Here is a 21521-nt window from a genome sequence, read left to right on the forward strand (position 1 = left end):
CTGGGTGGTAGCCAAGCTGGTCAGTCCAACCCATTGGGGCCACCCATCTAGGGTGAGGGGGCATAGTCAGCTCCCCTACATGGATGCCCTCAGGATAGGTTCATCTTCACCTGTGATAAGGGGTGGGGTCATCTCTCCCACATATAGTGGTCAGCTCTCTTGTTGCAATTCCCAGAGAGAGGCAAGGCCAGAGTTCCCAGGGCAGCAAAGGTTGAGACTGGATCAGCATGGCCTTCTGATTTCATCTTGCATGGTTCCTAAGGCCTCCTGAGGTGACACAGGTCACAGACATCAACACAGACCCAGTTGCAGCTGGACCATGGACCCAGACATGGTACTCAACAGCAGCTTTTGTCCGGATGACATCCTTGCTCTGGGAGGAAGGAATGTTCACTCAAATGGGAATGGTTCTGGTGGCCATGTGACCACACCTGTTTGTTTTCTACTTAGATACAGAATTGGTATAAGTCCAGGTGGGAGGGAAGTTTAGGAGGAACTTGGAGGAATATAGGCAGGAGAAACTGTAATCAGAATATATTGCATGTGAAAAAAAATCTATTTCTTTTCTTATTTTAATTTATTCTTCTTTCATATATTACATCTTAACCACAGTTTTCCCTACCTCCTCCCCTCCCAGCCCTTTCCCCACCTCCCATTTCCCTTTATCCACTCCTTCTCTGCTTCCCTTCAGAAAAGGGCAGGCCCTTCAGTGATGTTAACTACACATGGCATATCAAGTTACAATAATACTGGGCACATTGCCTCATATTATGTCTGGATGAGTTATCCCAGTAGAAGTAAAAGGGTTCCCAAACAGGTAAAAGAGTCAGAGACGTTCCTCCCTCCTCCACTCCTACTGTTAGGATTCTCACAAGAAGAACAAGTTACACAAACATAGCATATATCCAGAAGGCCTAGGTCAGACCCATGCAGACTTCTTGATTGTTGGCTCAGTTTCTGTGAACCCCTATGAGCCCATGTTAGTTGATTCTGTGAGATTTCTGTGTTCTTGACCCCTCTGGCTCTTAACAGCCTTCCTCCCCCTCTTCTACAGGAAAAATATCTTCCTTAAGATAGAAGAAAAGACGAAAGAGTAGGCATTTTATGGAAATACAGTAATAGTTTACAAACAAGTTCTTTAATGTCAATAATTTTAAATAATTAACTCTGATAATATTTTGGAAACATAAGACATGCGTTTCTATCTTAGGTACTTTTCTGTTATGTGATAAACACAATGTGAAGAAAGCAGGGAAAAGCACCTTGGCCTAAGTACTGTCTTTTTGACTTCAGTTTCCGTTTTACCTGCAGGGGAAATAGAGTTCAGGTTCTCAAGCCGTAGAGAAGAACTTTCCTATGGCTGATCAACTCATTCCTAAATCATAGAGATAGTCATTATCCATCTTTAGTTTTTTGGAACATTATAGCTGTTCCTAACCACATAAGGAACAAATGAATATAATTGGTTGGGCTGAAAGGCTTGCACTGAGTATCAGTTAACAATGATTGAACATTCAAGGAAGCCCCCAATCTCAAAATCCTGATAGGTGAAAAATTGTAACTGTAACTTAACAACAAATGTTAGTGAATATTATCCTTATAAACCCTACTACTGTTCCTCTTCAGGGCTATCAGGACAATCAAAGCACCCGAGTCCTTGTTCTGCAGCCCTGATCAATCAGTGACCTGTTTATGTGATGAATTATTAAAAATTTTGAAACCCATAAGTATTGTCTCATTCCTTGTGGCTCATAATAGGCTATATGTAATAATGATCAGCAAATGTATAAAAGTAAAAATTTTATTTGACTTATGGTTTCTCAGAATTATAGTTTATGATGGCAGAACAAAAGAACAGCTGAGAGCTTACATCATGATCCATAACCATGAGGCTGTCAGAACACTGGAAACAACAACAGTCTTTCAAAAACTCAAAGCCCATCTCAGTGACACACCTACTCCAACAAGGCCACACCTTATAATGCTTCCCAAAGAGTTCCACCAACTGGGGACCAAGCATTCAGACAGAGTCTCTGGGGCAATTCTCACTTAAACCACCACAGTTACTGTGAGTAGAGTGGAATGGGGGAAATGACAGAGTTAAGATTAGGGGATTGGAAATGTCTCCACAGTTAAGAGCACTTGCTGCTCTTGAAGAGGACCTGGGCTCAGTTCCTAGAACCCATTTTGTAAACCACAATCATCTGTAACTCTAGTTCCAGAAGATCCAACACCATCTTCTGACCTCCCTCTGCACTGAACATATGTGGTGCACATGTAGATATGCAGGCAACACACTCATACACACAGATGAATGAGTATGTAAATAAATAACATTTTTTTAAAAAAAAGAGTGACCTTGAAAACCTCTATAAGGAGAAAAGACAGGCAATAGGGTAATAGAGAAAGACTGGGGAAGGAAAAGTCAATAGAATGAGCAACAAAAGGGGACAAAGTGAAGCAAGTGTGACTAGGGGCATCTGTAACTAAACTAACTGTTGAAATGTTTATTTTCCATAGCATTATATTAATTGATATTTGAATATGAGTCTAATTTAAAGAGAAAAATAAAGAGAAGGGGAGAATAGTGACTGATGTGGGAAGAGGAAGATGAAAATGAACAATAAACTTACCTACTGATTATTTTTCTCTACAATGTACATAGCCCCTTCCAGTTGGGGGAACATAGGAAGAATTAGAGGGAGGAAATGGATACTGGATTTGGTCCGAATGCATTACGTGAGTATATGCAATTCTCAAATAAAGCAGAAAAAAACAGTAATAAACTTGCATTTTTTTTTTTTGAGCTAAGATCTCACTACGCAGTCTTGGCTTTCCTGGAATTCATTCTGTAGACCAAGCTGGCTTCAGAGTCACAGAGATTCACCTGTCTCAGCCCCCAGAGTACTAAGATTAAAGGCATGCACTGCCACTCATGGAAGATATTTTTTAGTCCGTCATAAAACAAACTCCAAATCATGCTATAAATGTCAAGATAGCACTTTTGGTTATTTTCTTTAAAGGTAAAATTCTATGATCATAAATACTTGCATAATCACCTAGTGAATGAGATGCTTTTAATTTGAACCAGCACTAGAGATATCAGCATGGAAAATTATTGTTATTGTTGCAAAGGAATAATAAAAATGATGATAAAAATCTATCTGATATTTAAAGGTCTATCTATGAAGAACAATTGAATATTAAGTGATAACAACAAAATAGATAAAATTTCAAACAATTATTCTATTGAATTGTTTAGAAAAAGCATTCGGTCTAAAATGTGTTCCAGTTACTGACATAAACTCTTCAATGTAAGAGCTGTAACACAAACCCATCTTCCTTTCTCTGTCACTTATAAGGCAATAGAAGGCCATTGGCACCAGAAACCTGATGCTGTGGTCAACTGATGAACCAGATAAGCTATGCTGTGGTCTACTGATGAACCAGATAAGCTGTTCAATTCACAGAATCCTGTGTGCTTTTGCTGGGGCAGTGCCTCCTCTCAGCTCAAGCAGACCATGATGCTCACACTGCTCACTGTGGTGTGTTCTGGTGAGTCCTTCTGGGAATGAAGGGTATGGAACACAAAGGTAGAAATACAGTCTCGGAGACACCCAGGTAGATGAGCATTGGAGGTTTGGTTAATCTTCATACAACAGGGTATGGCTTCAGAGGATTACAGACCTGGCAGAAGCAGGAGGAATTGAAATCAAGCATTGTGAGGACATGGATCAACTATCATGAGTCTTTTTTTTTTTTTTTTTTTTTTTTTTTGCAGGGTTCATCTGGGTTCAAGGGATCTGGTCACAAGTTGGTAAGTCCGTTTGCCAAACCAAGCAGAATGTTCCCATTACAGGAGAGCAGGAGGCACACAGCTCATTAGTTGAATGTGGGAATCCCTGTGGGTGGATTTCTATTGAATTGGAAAGTGGGGTGCCTGGAGAACGTTCCTGTGATAGCTCCCACACACCCAACAATTTTGCCACTCACTAAGTTAAGCTGTACAGGGAAATAGAGGGGAATGGAAGAAAGCAAGGTATCTTATAGGAGTAGGCTTCCCTGCATAGTAAGTGGGGAAGCAGAGCTGGGAACAGCAGCTCCTGCAGGACCAGGAGGGATCATAGGCATCCCAGCAACTGTATGATGGCACTGCACACAAAGTACAGCTGCTCTTGTGCCAGGAGAGGTGGGAGAACCAGGGATTGTACCCCAGGAATGTACAATGTACTGTTTTTAATATTTTCTCATATTTAACAATATCATTTTATTCACATAAAATTGAATATCTGTTCTGAGTTTTAAAAACAATTTTTATAAGTCAGGTGTGTGGTGGCACATGTCTTTATTTCCAGGACTTGAGGGTCAAAGACAGGCAAAACTCTCTGAGTTTGAGGTTATCTTGGTTTACATAGTGAGTTTCAGGACATTCAGGGCTATCTAGAGAGATCCTGTCTAAAATATTTATTACTTCTTTGAAAATTTCATATTTTAAACGTATTCAATCCTCTCAATACTATCCCTTACCAAACTCTAAACCCTTCAGTCCTTTCCCACCCAACTTTGTGATTAGTTCTTTTTACCTTTTGCCATCAGTTCCAATGTGTGTTTCTCTTGGTGTTGGTCAGACTATCAGGTATCATATCATTAAAAGGAAACCGACTCTCCTTCTCCAGCAACCACCAAATGCTAAAACCTCCCCAGCTAGTGCTGGCATTTCATGTCTGCCTTCTGCTGTTTGTACCGAAATTCTGTGTGACTGAAGTTTGCCCAGGTTTTATGCAAGCTGTCACAACCTCTTTGGGTTCATATGTGCACCTGCCATACTGAGTTTTTAAAACTCTATTTTCTTGAAGTTGTCTACCATATATGGAACTTACAATCTTTTCATCCCTTATTTCACAAAGATCCCCAAGTCTTGGAGTGAGATATAAATGCCTGATTTGGGGATGAGAACTCATCAATATTTAGTTCTTGACTTGTTGACAAGCTTTATTTTGGAGGGAGGTATTCCTTGTGTTGATTACCATCTACTATAAAGAGAGTCTTCTTGAAGAGAGCTGAGAGATGCTGTGATCTATTGTCTATAGAAATAAGTCAGTAGTCGTTTTTATATTTTTCATTAATTTTGTATACAACCACAGTTTCCCCTCCCTCCCCTCCTCTAACTCTCCCAACCTTCCTCCAAATTACTCCCATCCACTCTTCAGAAAGGGTAAGGCCTCCCACAACCCACACCTCCAGAGAAACTAAGTAATGAGAACCCTAAGAGGGACACATGGGTTGCCTTGGGAAGGGGAAATAGATCCTATCTTCTGAGTACACCGGATGTGAGGGGTGGTAAAGGGGAGGAAATGGGGGATGAGAACATGAGAGAATGGAATATTTGAGTTGGTGGAGGGATGGAGTGAGAGAGAAATAAAAGAGATATCTCCATAGAGGGAGTCATAATGGAGTTAGGAATAAACCTGATGCTAGGGAACTCAACAGGTGTAAACAAGGATGACCCTAGCTAAGATTCCTAGAAATAGTGGAGAGGGTTTCTGAACTGGCCTTCCCTTGTAATCAGAGTAGTGGTAGTAATTTTGATACTGTGTCCATTTAGCAGAATAATGGTATTGGGTTCTCAACTTGGGCCTTGTTCTGCAACTTATTTTTAAATATAAATGACATTTTTTGTCAAAAGTATCAATTCCTTTTTAAAGTACTTGCTCAAAATTCTCAGACCACGTTTTTGTTATAGGAAGGCTAGCTTGTTTGGTGGGTGGTTCCAATGTGTAGAGCTGGGCACTACTGGCCAGGACGAACCTTGGGAACATGGAAAGGAGAAGGGATGCTGAACCATAGGGGGAGGGACCTCTCTGTTTTTCCTATAAATCTGGGTCTCCTTTTCCCCACAGTGGACTCTAAGAAGCCCTTTCTGTCTGCCTGGCCAAGCCCCATCGTTCATGTTGGAGAGCATGTGGTGCTGCACTGTCAGTCTGAGCTTGGGTTCGAAATGTTCAGTCTGTTCAAGGAACACAGGGGCCACATCCTCCAGATGCAGAACTTGAAGTCCCAGCAGAGCTTTCTGATAGGCCCTGTGACCACAGCACATGCAGGGATCTACAGATGCCAGGGATTCTACTCTAAATTTCCTTATGGATCATCAGCACTAAGTGATAGCCTGGTGATTGTGGTCACAGGTAAGAGGGCTCCTTGTGCAGAGGAGTGGTTCCTTATCCAATATTTCTAATCCAAATATTTCTACAGGAACTGTCAGTGGGAGTTCCATCAGAAGAGTGAGGACATCTCTAAGAGATTCAGGTTACGGATAATTAAATACAGGGGACTAAGTACTGAGGGGTACAGGACAATAGTCATCATTTGCCACTATCCCTCTAATACCCAGAAACTGAATGTCTACAGCCTACAGCTCAAAGGCTTGCCTGTGGCTTGTGTTATGACATTCTGTGTGCTGAGAGCTCATCCCATAGTGAGGATGTGATGGTATATAGGCATGTTAAAGGGGTGCAGCTAGTACCACATGCCCTCGGAAGTTATCAGTAACTTCTATCTCTCATGGGGCCTTGCAATTTCCCTTTCTATTTTATGCATATGCACAAATATTTGTTTCTGGTGCCCTTAGAGGCTAGAAAAGGACATTAGATCTTTTGGAACTGGAATTACAGCCAGTTATGAGTTGCCATGTGGGTTCTGGGAAATGAACTCAGATCCTATGGAAGAGCAGATGTTATTTTTTAGCCATCTCTATGGTCCCAACCCTGATCAAGACATAAAGTGCTTGCTCCCTTTATAACTTGCTGCTTCCCTCTCTGCTCCTTTACTCTATGCAGCAAATCATACTTCATCAGAGAATAAACAGAAGAGCTGCCTCAACTTTGACCCTCAATCTCTAAAACTTTCACCCTAGTTAAACATTTTTCACAAATGAGGTATCCAACATCAGATATGTTTTATATTAAGATAAAATGGACTGGTATATATGAAAAGAAAATTCAGGTAAAATAGGGAAGTCTGGGTATTAGAATTTATCCCCAAAAGGGAAGACAATACCTTATAACCCAAACAGCCTAAATCAGAGGAAGGGGAGTTGGAGCTGGTGTTTGAAGGTCAGTGCATTGAACTGTGGAAGAGACTGTACAGTCAAATGTGAAGATGGAGAATAGATCTAATCAAAGGTCTCTGGAAACTTGGGGGAAAATGAATTCTCCTCTAGACTCTCATGAAGAAAGGTAGCACTAAAGGCACCTAACTTAAGCCAGCAGTGTCTATTTCAAACTTTGGACATCTAGAGTACACATGTATTCAATTTAAGCTGCACACTTGTGATCATTTGTTACAGCAACAATTGGAGTCAAACACAGATACACAAGTCAAGGACACATTACCAAAGCCAAAGAGGAAAGAGTAGGGATGTCCTGATATCAGGAAGATCAGTACACTGAAATTACCACCAGATTAAGACTGTCCACTGCTCTCACGGGGTCCAGACATGGCAGGGACCCTTTTTGAACTAGACAGGGAGAACCTTAAGGAACATATTCTCATTTGTTTTTTACTAATCCCTGCAACCTAAAATGGATTATACTTTTTCAAAAAGAGCGTGAAACAAGCTTGCAAAGCAAGTCTGAGGTGCAGTCTTCCAGGTTGCCTCTCTTCCTTCATGATACGAAGTGAGAAAGAGGTTGATGAGAGCTGAGTGCAATAGACACAGTCCTAGAACACGTCAGGTGAAAACTGTCAGGTACTAATAGAAACAAAGAACTAGGAAAACACATAGAGAGCAGGAATGTGTGTGGAGGAGAATGTAGACACGGAAAATGAGAGACCCCAAGAAGGAGGAAAAACACAAGGAGAAAGAACCTCACTTATTTAAGGCCTAAGAGTTTGCTGAGGTAGTTTGACTCCCAAATTCACAACCTTTTTGTTCTAGGGATCTACAGAAAGCCCTCACTCTTGGCCCTGCCAGCTCCCCTGGTGAAACCAGGAGGGACAGTGACATTGAAATGCTCATCAGAGATTGTGTTTGAGACCTTCATTCTGGTTCTGTACAGAAAGGGGCTAAGAGAGGACCCTCTGTACCTTGTTGGGGAGCCTTATGATGGTGGTGTGCAGGCCAACATCTCCATAGCACCTGTGACGACTGTACACACTGGGACCTACAGATGCTATGGTTCTGTCAGTCACCAGCCCTATGAATGGTCAGACCCCAGTGACTCCCTGGACATCAAGATCACAGGTAAGAGAGAGAGCAGGGGAGAGAACATAAACATAGAATAAAAAGTGAGAGAGAAAGTAAAACATGATTAGAGGGAATGGCTGACAGTAATACAGAAAAACAGGATCTCAGAGCGAAAGAAACAAAAACAAAGATTTGATGGTGGATCGTTCTAAAAGAAGGTTAGAAAATGTGAAAAGCAGAGAAAGGAACCATGACAGATGATAGCAATAAATATACAACAGATAGCATTTTGGCCACACAAAGTACGACATTGAAGCAACACAGAGATCAGCACAGTCCATGAAAAGAAATGACGCACACACTCATTATAAAATATTGCATAAATAGTAACAGCTAGTGAGCTTTTAGTATAGTTCATTTGCTGAGCATTTGCCTGACATGTGTGGTCAGTTGTGCAAGTGTGACACAAAACATTCAAAATTAATGACTTTAAAACACAGTAAAGAATTTCAAATACATAAATAGCTATTATACTCAAATATAATGTTGGGTAATGGTGGTGACAGTAAATAGGTAGATAGTATCTTAACTAGTTCCAAGTGGTATCTCACATAAGAGAAATTCATAAACATGCAAATGTGCTACAGAAAATCCTCAGTATGTTGTTTATCTACCAATGCATAAAGGAGATGAGATAAAGTAGTAAAAAGTGCAATGCTAATGATTCTATATTTGGGGAAAATGTATTATATTTTGATCTTTTCTTGTGTACAATCTTATTGCCCAATCTATCATGATGCCAAAATTTTCATAATAAATTACCATTCTGGAGAATGAAAACTGTAGAATTAAACTTGTAATGGAGACCACAAGCATACAGTGTCAGGAAGTGTCAGTGGGTGTCCTTTCAGAGATGTAACTTTATAAATGCATTAAATACAGTTATCTGAAAAAGCCCAGGAGAAAGAGATGGGCTGCAAACTGCTGTAGAACATTCCAGCGCTCACCTTCCATCCCTCTCTGCCTCTCAGTTGCTGATGACCCTAGCTCTTCATGTCCTTTTGACCCCAAATTAGGTAAGCACCAGGAATGCCAAGTTGCTAGGGCATCTGTGAAAGGGGGCACATGACATGATCAGAGGACAAACAGTACTTCAGAACTCCTCACAGCCGGGCGATGGTGGCGCACGCCTTTAATCCCAGCGCTCAGGAGGCAGAGGCAGGCAGATCTCTGAGAGTTCGAGACCAGCCTGGTCTACAGAGCTAGTTCTAGGACAGGCTTCAAAGCCACAGAGAAACCCTGTCTCGAAAAAACAAAAACAAAAACAAAAACAAAAAAAAAAAAGAACTCCTCACAGTTGGCTAGTTCCTGGGTCTGTGACTCCTTTCTCTCATCATCTGGTCTCCACTCCAAAATTTTTCTCTTGAGCATTCTCCATAGTTTACCCCAATCTGACTCTTATTGATGTCTTAACACTAGAGTTCCAATAAGCTCTCTGTTTTGATATTAGTTTGTGAAGGGACAGAGAGAGGAGTCCTGAATATTCAGGAGGGAAATAATTGTTTAAAACTATGCATTATCATCTTCCCTGTGTCCTCAGAAGACACAAGAGAAAGGTGGATGATTGTAGTTGAGCAGAGAGAGAAAGAAGAAAGCAAAGTGAAATGCCAGTGAAAATCTCATCTCAGGTCAGATAAATTTTCAGTCAGTCTTTATTGCGGTTTTTCCATCCTCCCACATGACAATATCATAACCTCACAGTCCAGGGCTCTTCAGTATCAGGTGAGGTTCGTGCTCATGGAGGACGTGAGTTCCTAACACTCCCCTGGTAAAGACACACTAAAGGAAACTTCTGTAGCAGAGAGGCTCCGTGAAAGACTGCAGTGGTGGCAGAAGTCAAATGGCAGAGTCCATAAGGGGCTCGTGATAATTCAGGGATAATGAAAGACACTTAGACAGAAAGCATTCTGCCAAGGTTGATGGGAAAAGTACTTTCATTTTGCAGCTCCTGTATGGATGTTGAACTGTTGTTGGCCTACATGTGAAGTTTTCTGTTTCTTCCAAAGGTCCTGATTTTCAGAATTACATCCTGGGAAATTCCATCAGGATAGGTGTGGCGGGGCTGGTCTTACTGGCTCTGTTGATGATGTTGGCTGAGGCCTGGTGCAGTCATGAAGAGTTAAAGATGGGGAGAAGGAAAATTTACAGAACCCAAGTGAAGTGAACAGACATTGGGACAGGATGGACCCTGGATCACAGTTCATCGTATGATACAGATGTGGAATGCACCACTTCAGTATGCAAGAGCACTCTTTGGAGACTGAAAAAATCTACTTGGGGAAGCATCAGAAGAGGACACTGGCAATCTTAGCTCCATGTACAAATACCACACAAGATATTTTTATTTGTTCCCAAATGTCATTAATTTTGCCTCATAATTTTTAATGATCTGACTGTAACTTATCCTGTTGTTGATATTGTTTTTCTCCTCTTCCTTGTTCCCTTTGGTATCTCTTCCTTTTTTCTTCATTTTTCTTCTTCTCATTCTTCCTATATTCCTCTTACCCTTATCCTCTTCCTCTTCCCATAATAACCTTTGTTATATTATTATTATCCTTGTTCTTCTTCTTTTCATCTTCTTTGTTCTCACTTATTAACTTTAACCACTGACATTCCTCCTTATACACTTTTGGAGATAGGGTCTTACTATATAGCCCTGCTGCCCTGACCCTCAGAGAGATCAACCTGCCTCTGTCTCCTACATGCTGGAATTAAAGGCCCATACCACTACACCTGACTTCTCATATATTTTTACAGTGTTCCATAAGCTCTCTTTTGCATGTACTTTGCTTCAGGTACTTAAAATAAGCCAAATATTTAATTTTGCATTCTATAATAACTGCTCTTGCTACTACAAAAGGAAGTACAAAGTTGAAGCAACTAAATAATTATTAAATTTCCATTTCTTCTTTATTAAACATTTTGAAACTTAGTGTTTTAAATCAAAGAGTTACAAAAATATTAAGTCTATTTTACATTAATGAGTTAGCATTCCTCATTTTATAAAACATAGTTCTGCTTTTAGAATAAAATGTAATTTTCTTTTCTTCTGAACTTATGCTCTTAGCATTATTTGACTTTTAGTCTCTGACTGGCTACTGGTTATCTGTGACAAAATATCTGACAAAAGCAACTTAATGAAGGAGCGGGTTTTTTTTTTTTTTTTTTTTTTTTTTTTTTTTTTTTTTTTTTTTTTTTTTTTTTTTTTTTTTTTTTTTTTTTGGCTGACAGTTGGAAATTACCATCCATCCTATCAGAAAAGGCACAGCAGCAGCAGGGACAAAAGGAAGCTCGTCACATTGCATCTGTAGCCAGGAAGCACAACCTTGAATCTTGCTGTTCATCTCACATTCCCCTTTTATCTAGTGCAAGACAACAGGCCATGGGATGGTTTTGCTCATACTGAGAGTACTTCTCATTTTGGTTAAAATTCTGAAAATGTCCTCACAAACATGCCTAGTGTCTTGTCCCTCTGGTTATTTTTAATATCATAGAGTTCACAATATTTACAAGTTGACAAACCTATTACCTATTAGTATCCTAAATGACTTTATCTACTTAGAGTTAAACTTTTTCCATTTGTTTCAGTGATAGGGGTTGTACTTGGAGCCTACTGCATCTTAAACAAATATTCTCCCATTTACCCATATCTTGATCTCATATATATATATCTCATATATATATGATCTCATATATATATGAGAGTGTTAGAGAGAAAGAGACAGAGACATGAAAAGACAGAGAGACACACACACAGTGGCCTTTGACTCATGACCAATTTTATATAAAATATTGTTAGTTATTTTAGATTATTATGATAAAGCAGAGTTTCCAGAAGTAACTTAGAGAAGGAAGAATTTATTTTGGTCTATAGCTCCAGAGGTACAAGAGTCTATCATGGTGGCTGGCAAAATGGTTCATCAGTTAAAAACACTGGCTGTTCTTCCGGAAGACCCAGTTTCAATTCCCAGCACCCACATGGCAGCTCACAACTATCTGTAACTCCAGTTCCAGGGGATCTGACACCCTCACATAGACAAATATGCACATAAAAAAGAGCCTAACATGGCAGGGATACATGACAAGTGGCAAGATTGTGGAAGAAACATGAAGCTGTGAGAAAGCACGTTACCTTCACCTACCCTAAGGAAGACCATTACCTGTTTGAAACTGAATATTTGTAAATGTTATCCTTCATATCTTACATGGGAATAAATACATTTGTTCCAGTGAGTATTAGTGTCCTGAGCACTGAGACAGAATCTACAATGTGAGCAACCAGTGTCTCCCACGGTCAGGACAGGGAAGGTACAACAAAGAAATCATGAGGAAGTTTAGATAGAGAGGGTTGAGAAGAAGTTACTGCCCTTACAGAAATGAAGAAGTATGAAGCAGGAAATTACCAGAAAGCAAACACAAGAGTGGTCAGGAAAAAAAAGTTAACTTCTCTCTGCAAGTAAATTAGGTCTTGTTCACACCCTCCCAAAACTCCTCCTGGTACCATCTGTGGGGACCATGTTCAATTCTCTGATCAAGCCAGACAGAGGGTAGACTCAGTTCTTCCACGTTTCTCTTTTTATTTTAACATGAACTCTAAAAAGTCCCATCCTGAACTGTTCATGTTGCTGTCCCCAGGTATCGATACTGTTCAGTGAGACTCAAGCAAATATGTTGGTATCATTACTCCATTCACCTCCTGCGCTCCTCTAGGTTCCTGTCATCACACTAGCTCACTTCTCTCACCCCTAAAGAACTTCTAAGAACCCTTGTCTGTTGCCATGCCTAATCCGTCCACAGGATTCTGTATGCCTAGAATATTATGGTGCCTCTCTTTTTGCCATTAATGGTCAGTCAAGTTTGTCTTCTCCCTACAAAGTCCTCTCAATTTTAGAGGAACAAATTAGCAAACATTGCCATGTGTTCCTGATAGACAGACATGTTCATTCACTAACACACTTGTGTCTTTAAAGTCAGTTCCCTGAGCCAGTAAAAGACTATAAAACAGCTTTCTAACTTCCTCGGTGTGATAAGAGCAGAGAACTCTTATATTTTTGACTCATTCAACTGTAAGCATATTCATTATTTAAAATTTGTATTGGGGATACACAGGAACCCCACACCACCTAAAATACTGATGGGCTCACCATGCTGATTCAGATCATTATGGAATTTATCACAGTTTTCTGTTTATAATTCTTTTACATCCATTACCCACCTAATGGTGATCGTTTTTAAAAAGTCTTTTTGTAACGGTGATCTTAAAACATTAACATATCTATATATTTCTTTGCTTAAAGATTTGCAATCATTTAAATTTAACATATAGTTTTACTGGGTAGAATAATTGCAGTTGATAGTTGTAGTCTTTCAGGAATTAGAGTATATTTCTGCAGGCACTTCGGATTTAAACATTTCTGTCAAATAATCCAGTCCCTAATGACTTTTCTTTGTAAGTTACTTAACATATCTGATGGCTATTCTTGGTTGCCAATTTGACTACATCTGGAATTAACTGAAGTCCAAGTGGCTATGTAGATTTTTTTTCTTAATAAATTCTTTGACATGGGAAGGTACACTCTTTTTCTACATCTTTTGAGGTGGTAACATCCATGTTTGATCTAAGCCACTTTTTTTTTTTTTTTTGCTGGCAGTCTGTATAAAAGACATGGAAGAAGGAAGCTATCTCTCTTTGCCTGCTTGCCTTCACTAGCTGTGATGTCTATTTCTTCACTGGCATTAGAGCATGGTTCTTTGGGATTCCAGAGTATACTGAAGATCAGCTGAGACCACCAACATCACAGACTGAACAACTTTTAATCAGTACAAGCTTTCTCGTTTGTAGCTTGTGTTTTTAATGTTCTAACTGTGGTATGCCATGGATAATTGCTTTTCTGATTTTCTATGATTGGTGTTATATAGGCCTCTAATGACCATCAGAAAAGTCATAGGAAGCCCACTACTGTAAAAGTTTCCAGACAGACATACAGAAAAATAATTTACAATGGAGTTACACTCTAATAGTGAAACATTGTTATTACTAGATACCGCACAATAACAAATAAAAAGTCCAATGCTGTGATGGCTTACCTCTTTGGAGTTGTTGACCATTGAGATTCCATAATCCCCAAACAGCTATTTTCCAGAGTTCTTGTTTGCTCTCTATAACTTAATAATAAGACCCAATTGCTGAAGATACCATAAGCCCGAGTCACAGAACACTGAGAAATTTATCAACCCTGAAGATTTATCTCTACTACATATCATAGTCATGTAAAGCACTATGCTTATTACTGAAAGAGAAAAGTAATAATCATTCTTACCCAGTTGTTAACCCTGTAAACTACAATAATGATGCTCCTGGAAAGACATGCCCACTGGTGCAATAGCTGCTCAAATATCATGGGTGTAATCAATCACTTTCTGATTGGATTAATGTCCTGCTTTACAATATAAAACTTATACTTAGGATTATTACTGAGTCTAAGTACCTGTAGCTAAACAATAGGTCATTGACACTATGGGAAAAATATTGCTCTTCTTCTAAATGGACATGGTATTAAGCTGACTTTATTATCCTTTTTGTTTTAATTGAGCTATACAGTTTTCTCTGCTTCTATCCCTTCCTCCCTTTTTCCTTACCCTCATCTGTGACCTCCACACACCCAATTTACTCAGGGTATCTTGTCTTTCACTCCTTCCTAGATGTAGATCTATGTATGTCTCTGTTAGCGTCCTCTGTTGTCTAGGTTGTCTGGAGTTATGGACAGTAGGTTGTTTTTTTTTTTTTCTTTGCTTTATATCTAGAAGCCACTTATGAGTGAGTATATATTACTTTCTGGATCTGAGTTACCAGAATATGTTTTTTCCCTAGATTTATCAATTTTCATGCAAATTTCAAGATGTCATTTTTTACCACTGTATAATATTTCATTGTATAAATGTACCAGATTTTCTTTTTTTAATTAATTAATTAATTAATTAATTTATTTATTTATTTATTTATACAATGTGTGTATGTCTGCAGGCCAGAAGAGGGCACCAGACCTCATTCCAGATAGTTGTGAGCCACCATGTGGTTGCTGGGAATTGAACTCAGGACCTTTGGAAGAGCAGGCAATGCTCTTAAACACTGAGCCATCTCTCCAGCCCGTACCACATTTTCTTTATTCATTATTTGGTTGAGGGTCATCTAGGTTGTTACCAGATTTGGGCTCTTACAAATAATGCTGCTATGAACATAGTTGAGCACCTGTCCTTGCAGTATGATTGAGTATTCTTTGGGTATATACCCAACAGCAGCATAGCTGGGTCTTGAGGTAGACTGTTTCCTAATTTTCTGAGAAATTGCCATACGTATTTCCAAAATGACTGTACAAGACAAGACAGCAACCTACAGAATGGGAAAAGATCTTTACCATTTCTACATTGGACAAAAGACTAATCTCCAAAATATAAAAAGAACTCAAGAAACCTGACATCAAAAGAACAAATAATCTAATAAAAATGGGGTACAGACCTCAAGAGAACTATCAACAGACAAATCTCAAATGGCTGAAAGACCATTAAAGAAATACTCAACATCTTAACCTTCAGAGAAATCCAAATCAAAACAACACTGAAATTTCATCTTACACCTGTCAGAATAGCTAAGATAAAAAACACTGATGACAGCTTATGCTGGAGAGGATGGGGGTAATGAGAACATTCCTCCATTGCTGGTGGGAGTACAAATATAAGCTGAATTTTAATGAGTTATTGTTATACAACAGATTAATGCATCTTTAAATCCTCATCTGAGAAGATTATTTATGCAGTGGATGATTGTTGGCATGGAGATCCACAACTGGTCAATGATCAGAAAATAAGAGACTGAAGAATGCTCAGCTGTAAAGGGCACATCCCTTTCCTACAAAGGCTCAGAGATAGATATGGAAGAAGAGAGTACAAAAATTGTAAGAGTCAGAGATTGTGGCTAAATACAAGGAAACAGCATGGCAGCTTAACACATGAAATGACAGCAATTGAGACTATATGTATAAGAACTGTGCAAGATCAAACTAGAACAAATTCAGCATAAAGATGTGAGAATGATGCGAATTTCCATCCACATCTGATATTGGTAACTGATAGCTGTGGAGAAAGGGTGAAAAAGTTTAGTCTCTGGTACATCAACCATGCTTCATTGGAAGGCCACATAACCAAGACTAAATTGGACTTGATGGATTTAAAAAAAAAAGGATCATGTAAGGAAGGAGCTGTATCTAAGTTGAGTAGGGAGGGGTGGATAAAATCAAAACATTGCATGAAATCGTCAAAGAACTCATAAAAACTTTAATATTTCCTATTTCCTTAACTATTAAACTTCATAACATGTACATTTTGCAAGAGTAAAATGGGGCCCCTAAACGCTGTATAAGTTTCACTTCTCAAAACAATTGATGTTCCTCTTTACTGAGTAATCTTAATGAAGTTAATGTCACTGTTCATGTCTGGGTGCTTCCCTTTTCCAAATGTGTAGCAGCCCAAGGACTAACTTCATTTAAATATTTAGTAAGTGTTAACTTCTCTTTTTTTTTCTGTCTCCTTGTATTATAGAAAGCTATAGAAGGTTTCCCAACATTTACAGTGCCTATCTAAATCCTTGTGAGATCCGTGAGTCCAAGGAAGGAACTTGTAAGTATCAGCAAGGAATCTCATGTCTGATACTGACACCCATATAATGAGGGTGAAGGGGAAAGTGGTTGATTGCTTGGATAGAGGAAGAACAATTGTTACATTTACAAGGCAATTGGGAGAGATAACACAATCTAGCATGTAAACATCCTATAATAATCTCAAAATCAGTTCCATGTGAGCCCCAAATATAAGTGTTTGGTATCCTGCTTTGAACTCACCCAGAAATATCAGTTTGCACATTCCCCCAAAACATCTTCAGAGTTAGAAATATGAATGAGGAGAGTAAAGGTTTCACAATATTGTAGATATGGACGGGATGGAGAGAAAACCCCATGTGGAGGCTCTTAGTCCTCAGTCACAATTACCTGGGAGTTATTTCTGAGGAAGAGATGAGGTATATTTGAAACTATTTGTTGAAATAGAGAGGAAGAGAACTGGGGCTGGTTAAGGCCCTGTTGCTCTCTCCAGTGTCATCAATAGACATGCCCCACTTAGCCACGTCTTGTGAAAATAGCATACTCACTCTTGAGGAGGACACTTCCTCTTATTTTTATTTCCAATGCTGTATATGCAATTCAGGGCTTTCCTCTTGTTAGGTAAGCATTCCACCAGTGAGCTAGTTGCGTAGGACTTCCTCTTCTTGATGTGACAGCCCATTATCGAGAGCACAGTGTCTTAGTGGTCACCTTCTGTGTTGATCTGTCCCGACAGTCACTGCAGTCTCATTCGTCTGCACAGCTGGGACTCCTGGAGGGAGACATCATGATCTTCACTTTTACAGTGTTCTTTCATCTTGGTAAGATTTGAAGAATGGAGGGATCCTCCATGTCTGGGAGGGACTTCAGGCTATAACCAAGCTCTGACTTATCAGGAGACCCAAAGGTCTTGAGTGGCTTTGAAGAGGAGAGGATTTTCTCAAACTTCAGGGAGAAAATCTCACAGAGAAATCTCTTTCAGGGCTGAGTCTGGAACCCAGGAGAACGGTGGTGGCAGGTGAGTCATTCTCCCAACTTTGTCAGATGCTGTTTCCACATTGAAATCAGTTGACCACTCCTGTGTACTGGATATGGACAAAAACAAGTGTGGGTTGATTTGCAGGATGCTTCGATGATAGTGGAGATTAGAGGTAGAATATAGGAAAGGAATACCCTGAGATATAGCATTTCATTTTCTTACAGAAAAATTGCAAAAACCCACCATCTGGGCTGAACCAGACTCTGTGGTCACCAAGGGACTGTCTGTTTATATCTTCTGTTTTGGAACCCAGGAAGTCCAGAAGTACTATCTATATAAAAAGGAACGTTTAAACCCCTTGAAGATACAGACCTCACTGGAGCCTGGGAACAAGGCCAACTTTTCCATTCCATTTATCACAGAATATCATGCAGGACTATACTACTGCTGCTATTTCAGCCCTTCTAACTTGTCAGAATGCAGTGACATCCTAGAGCTTGTGGTCACAGGTAAGAGCACTCTCAAGGGTCCCAAATTCAGGTTATGCCCTAAGAAAGGGAATTTGCTCTCAGGAAATCTTCTCACAGCCCAGTCTTTAGATAATGTTGAAGGCATTTCCCAGTCAACTTGCGTTTCTTCTATTTTAGGATTCTACAACAAACCCAACATCTCAGCCCTTCCAAGCTCCCTGGTGACCTCAGGAGGGAATGTCACCCTCCAGTGTAGCTCACATCAGGGATATGAAAGATACATCCTTACCAAGGAAGGAGAACAGAATGTGTCCTGGACTCAGGATTCCCAGAAACAACCCAATGGACATTTTATGGCCTTGTTTCCTGTGGGGCCAGTGACTTCCAAACACAGATGGGCCTTCAGATGCTATGGCTACTATGAGAGAACCTCCCAGATGTGGTCAATGCCCAGTGAGACCCTGCAACTCCTCCTTGTAGGTAAAGCAATCTTATCTTTGACATTTAATTGAAGCCCATAAATTCTTTGCATGAGCTCTATTCTAGAGGAGTACAATATAGCTGAGAAACATTTGAGGGATGCATAGGGGTCTTGATGTAGAGAAACAGCAAGACCTGCAAGAAAACATGGGTGAGACTGGAAGGTGTTTGGCATGGGCTATGCCATTATTACCTGGCCCATGTTTTCTCTGAGGCCATCTAGGAACTCCTCTGTTTTGATCCATAAGGACCATGTCTAGGTACTTAGAGAGACTATGACCCTCCAATGTCATGCTGACACTCACTATAATAGATTTGTTGTATCTGATGAAAAGAAACACTACATCCCATCCTGATGTGACCTGCATCCCAAGCTTAACTCTCTCAGGCTGATATCACATTGGTCCCTGTAAGCAGCTCCTACATTCGTCAGTATACAAGGTACATATATACTGTGTCCTCCATGTTGCCATTTCCAAGTGGTCTTTGGATATCCTAAACACAATTGAGGATCCTTGGTCCTATAAGAGACTCATATTCTACAAAAATCATGCTGGGGAGCCTGAATGGTCATCACAAGTTTGAAGGGTGAAGTCCCAGGAAACATGAAAGGCTGAAATACAGGAGTTTTATAAGTGTAAATGAGTGAGAAGAATAGGCAAAGGAGGCATGTCTAGTGTGGACTTATATAAAAAAGACAGAAAAATACACCTGGGTTTTAAAGACAGAAACTCACCCATATGTGAAACATGCTGAGTAGACAGGATTAGTTAGCCAGTGACTGCCAAGGATCAGACTGTCTCTCCTTCCCTAGTCCTGGAATCACAAGGGCCAACCACAGCACACAGATTTTGTTTTCTGTTTTTACAGACAGTCTTTGTTTTGCAGGGTTGTTTTTAAATAACATCTGATCATTTTTATTTATTTTTTATATTTTCATGTGTGTAAAAGGTGAAATGTGATCATATTTACTCACATAATTTGCCCTTCCAACTCTCCTCATACTCCCCTCTCCTAATTTGACATCTCTTTTATAGTCTCCTAGTTCAGTTAGTGCTGACCATATGTGCATAGGTGTGGGTCCACGAGAGCATGGAAAAATCTCCTACCCGCCCTACATTCAAAGGAGAATGTTCCTCCTCCCCTATCACCTACCAACTGCCAATAAATCATCAGTAATAAGGCAAGGGACTTATATACAATCTACCCATCTGGGCCAGAGTTTTGACTGGCTTTATCTCGTGTAAGTCTTGTTTATTCTTGATACTTTCATGCATTTATAAAATGTATTTTAATCATATTCTTCTACTACTACTACCTCCCTCCAACTCTCCCTAGTTTCTCTATCTCATCTCCCTTTTAATTTCATATCCTCTTTAAAAACTTATTATTAATCTCCCATATGTATATGTATGTGGGTTATCCACTAGGGTTTAGTCAACCTATCAGTGTTCACATCTACAAAGGAGATTGACTCTCTCACCCCAGCAGTCACAGATGCTCACGATGCCCACAGATCCTCAGATAGGGGTGAAGCTTTGAGGGTCCCTTCCTCTTATAGGCTGGATTTTTAACTGGATTAAGTTTTTACAGGTCTTAGGTAGGGAACTACAGTTTCTCTGAGTTGATACATGCAATACCAGAATCAGCATTTCACAGCTATATTCTATGTCTTCTGGTTCTTATATTCCTTCCAGCCCCTCTTCCATGATGCCCTCTGAGTGTTGGCTCTGAGGAGTTGATATGAATGTCCAATCCAGAGCTGAGCCCTCACAGTTAAAATAGACACTTTGAAGAGTTGGGAGTCTCTACATTTATCACTACCCACTGAAGAAAGATGTGCTTCCCACCAGAGTTGAGAGTAGCACAAATATGTGCATATGAATACATACACTTAGAATGTAGTTTGACAGTGTGACAATTTAGCAAAACAAGAGTGAGTTCCCCACACCTAGGGCTTATGATCTCCCTAGCCATGGGTCTTGTCCATGTTTACATCACAATGCATAGAATCCTTCTTGTGGATCAGACCTTATGTCAATACCAGTAAGCAATTTTACCAAAGATGACTATTATAACATGCAGGGTTCAGAGCTAAATAAAACAGACCATTCATGTCATTTCTTACCCTGAAGCCTGCATAACACTTTGTGGAAATATCTAAGGGAGAGAACTACATAGTCAGTTTGAGGTTGCATTCTGTTCATACTGCCACACAAATGAGTGATATCTTTAGCAAGAGGCAATTACAATCTAGTTATACTAGACAACTAAGAGCAATGGCTCTTGTATTGTTTTGGGTACTTCTTAGGTGTCCCTGATGAATAACACATAAGAAAGTATTCTGTACCTGGCAATAAGATTTTCACTTATTAACCAATACTTTCTGGAAGCAACATTGTCAACCCATACAGGATACTTCTGTTTCAACTCCTTTTTAAATATATACAAACTAAAGGATTTCATTAGGATTTCAAAATATATCCTTAGTTTTGATTAACCTCTTTGCCAACTGTTCACTCTACTTAAATCTTCTTTGCCAACTGCTCTCTCTACTTAAGCCTTGAACCACAAGTAGTCTACTTTTCATGACTGTGCAGTAATCACTTTCATGACTGAACTATGTTCTCAGTCTATGCTTCATATTATTTTTATTTATTTATTTATTTTATTAAAGATTTCTGTCTCTTCCCCAC

At 39.6% G+C, this 21521-nt stretch overlaps 1 protein-coding gene across 3 annotated transcripts in view; it reads left to right on the forward strand.

The window, feature by feature from the left end:
• Window positions 1–17561: 17561 nt before the first annotated feature.
• The window catches only part of LOC126493099 (leukocyte immunoglobulin-like receptor subfamily A member 5), a 7351-nt gene continuing 3391 nt past the window's right edge, over window positions 17562–21521 (forward strand). For 2 of the 3 annotated variants that reach the window (XM_050129890.1, XM_050129889.1), the window contains exons 1-4: window positions 17562–17717; window positions 17879–17914; window positions 18100–18384; window positions 18523–18821. In XM_050129890.1, coding sequence (XP_049985847.1) covers window positions 17684–17717; window positions 17879–17914; window positions 18100–18384; window positions 18523–18821 — 654 coding nt within the window. In that variant the 5' untranslated portion in view covers window positions 17562–17683. Of the gene's footprint in view, window positions 17718–17878; window positions 17915–18099; window positions 18385–18522; window positions 18826–21521 lie in introns of all 3 variants that reach the window. The other variant, XM_050129888.1, reaches the window with a different exon arrangement.

This window comes from Alexandromys fortis, unplaced genomic scaffold (assembly GCF_014885135.2).
Source record: "Alexandromys fortis isolate MF-2015 unplaced genomic scaffold, M_Fortis_MF-2015_v1.1 scaffold_282, whole genome shotgun sequence".
Classification (NCBI taxonomy): domain Eukaryota; kingdom Metazoa; phylum Chordata; class Mammalia; order Rodentia; family Cricetidae; genus Alexandromys; species Alexandromys fortis.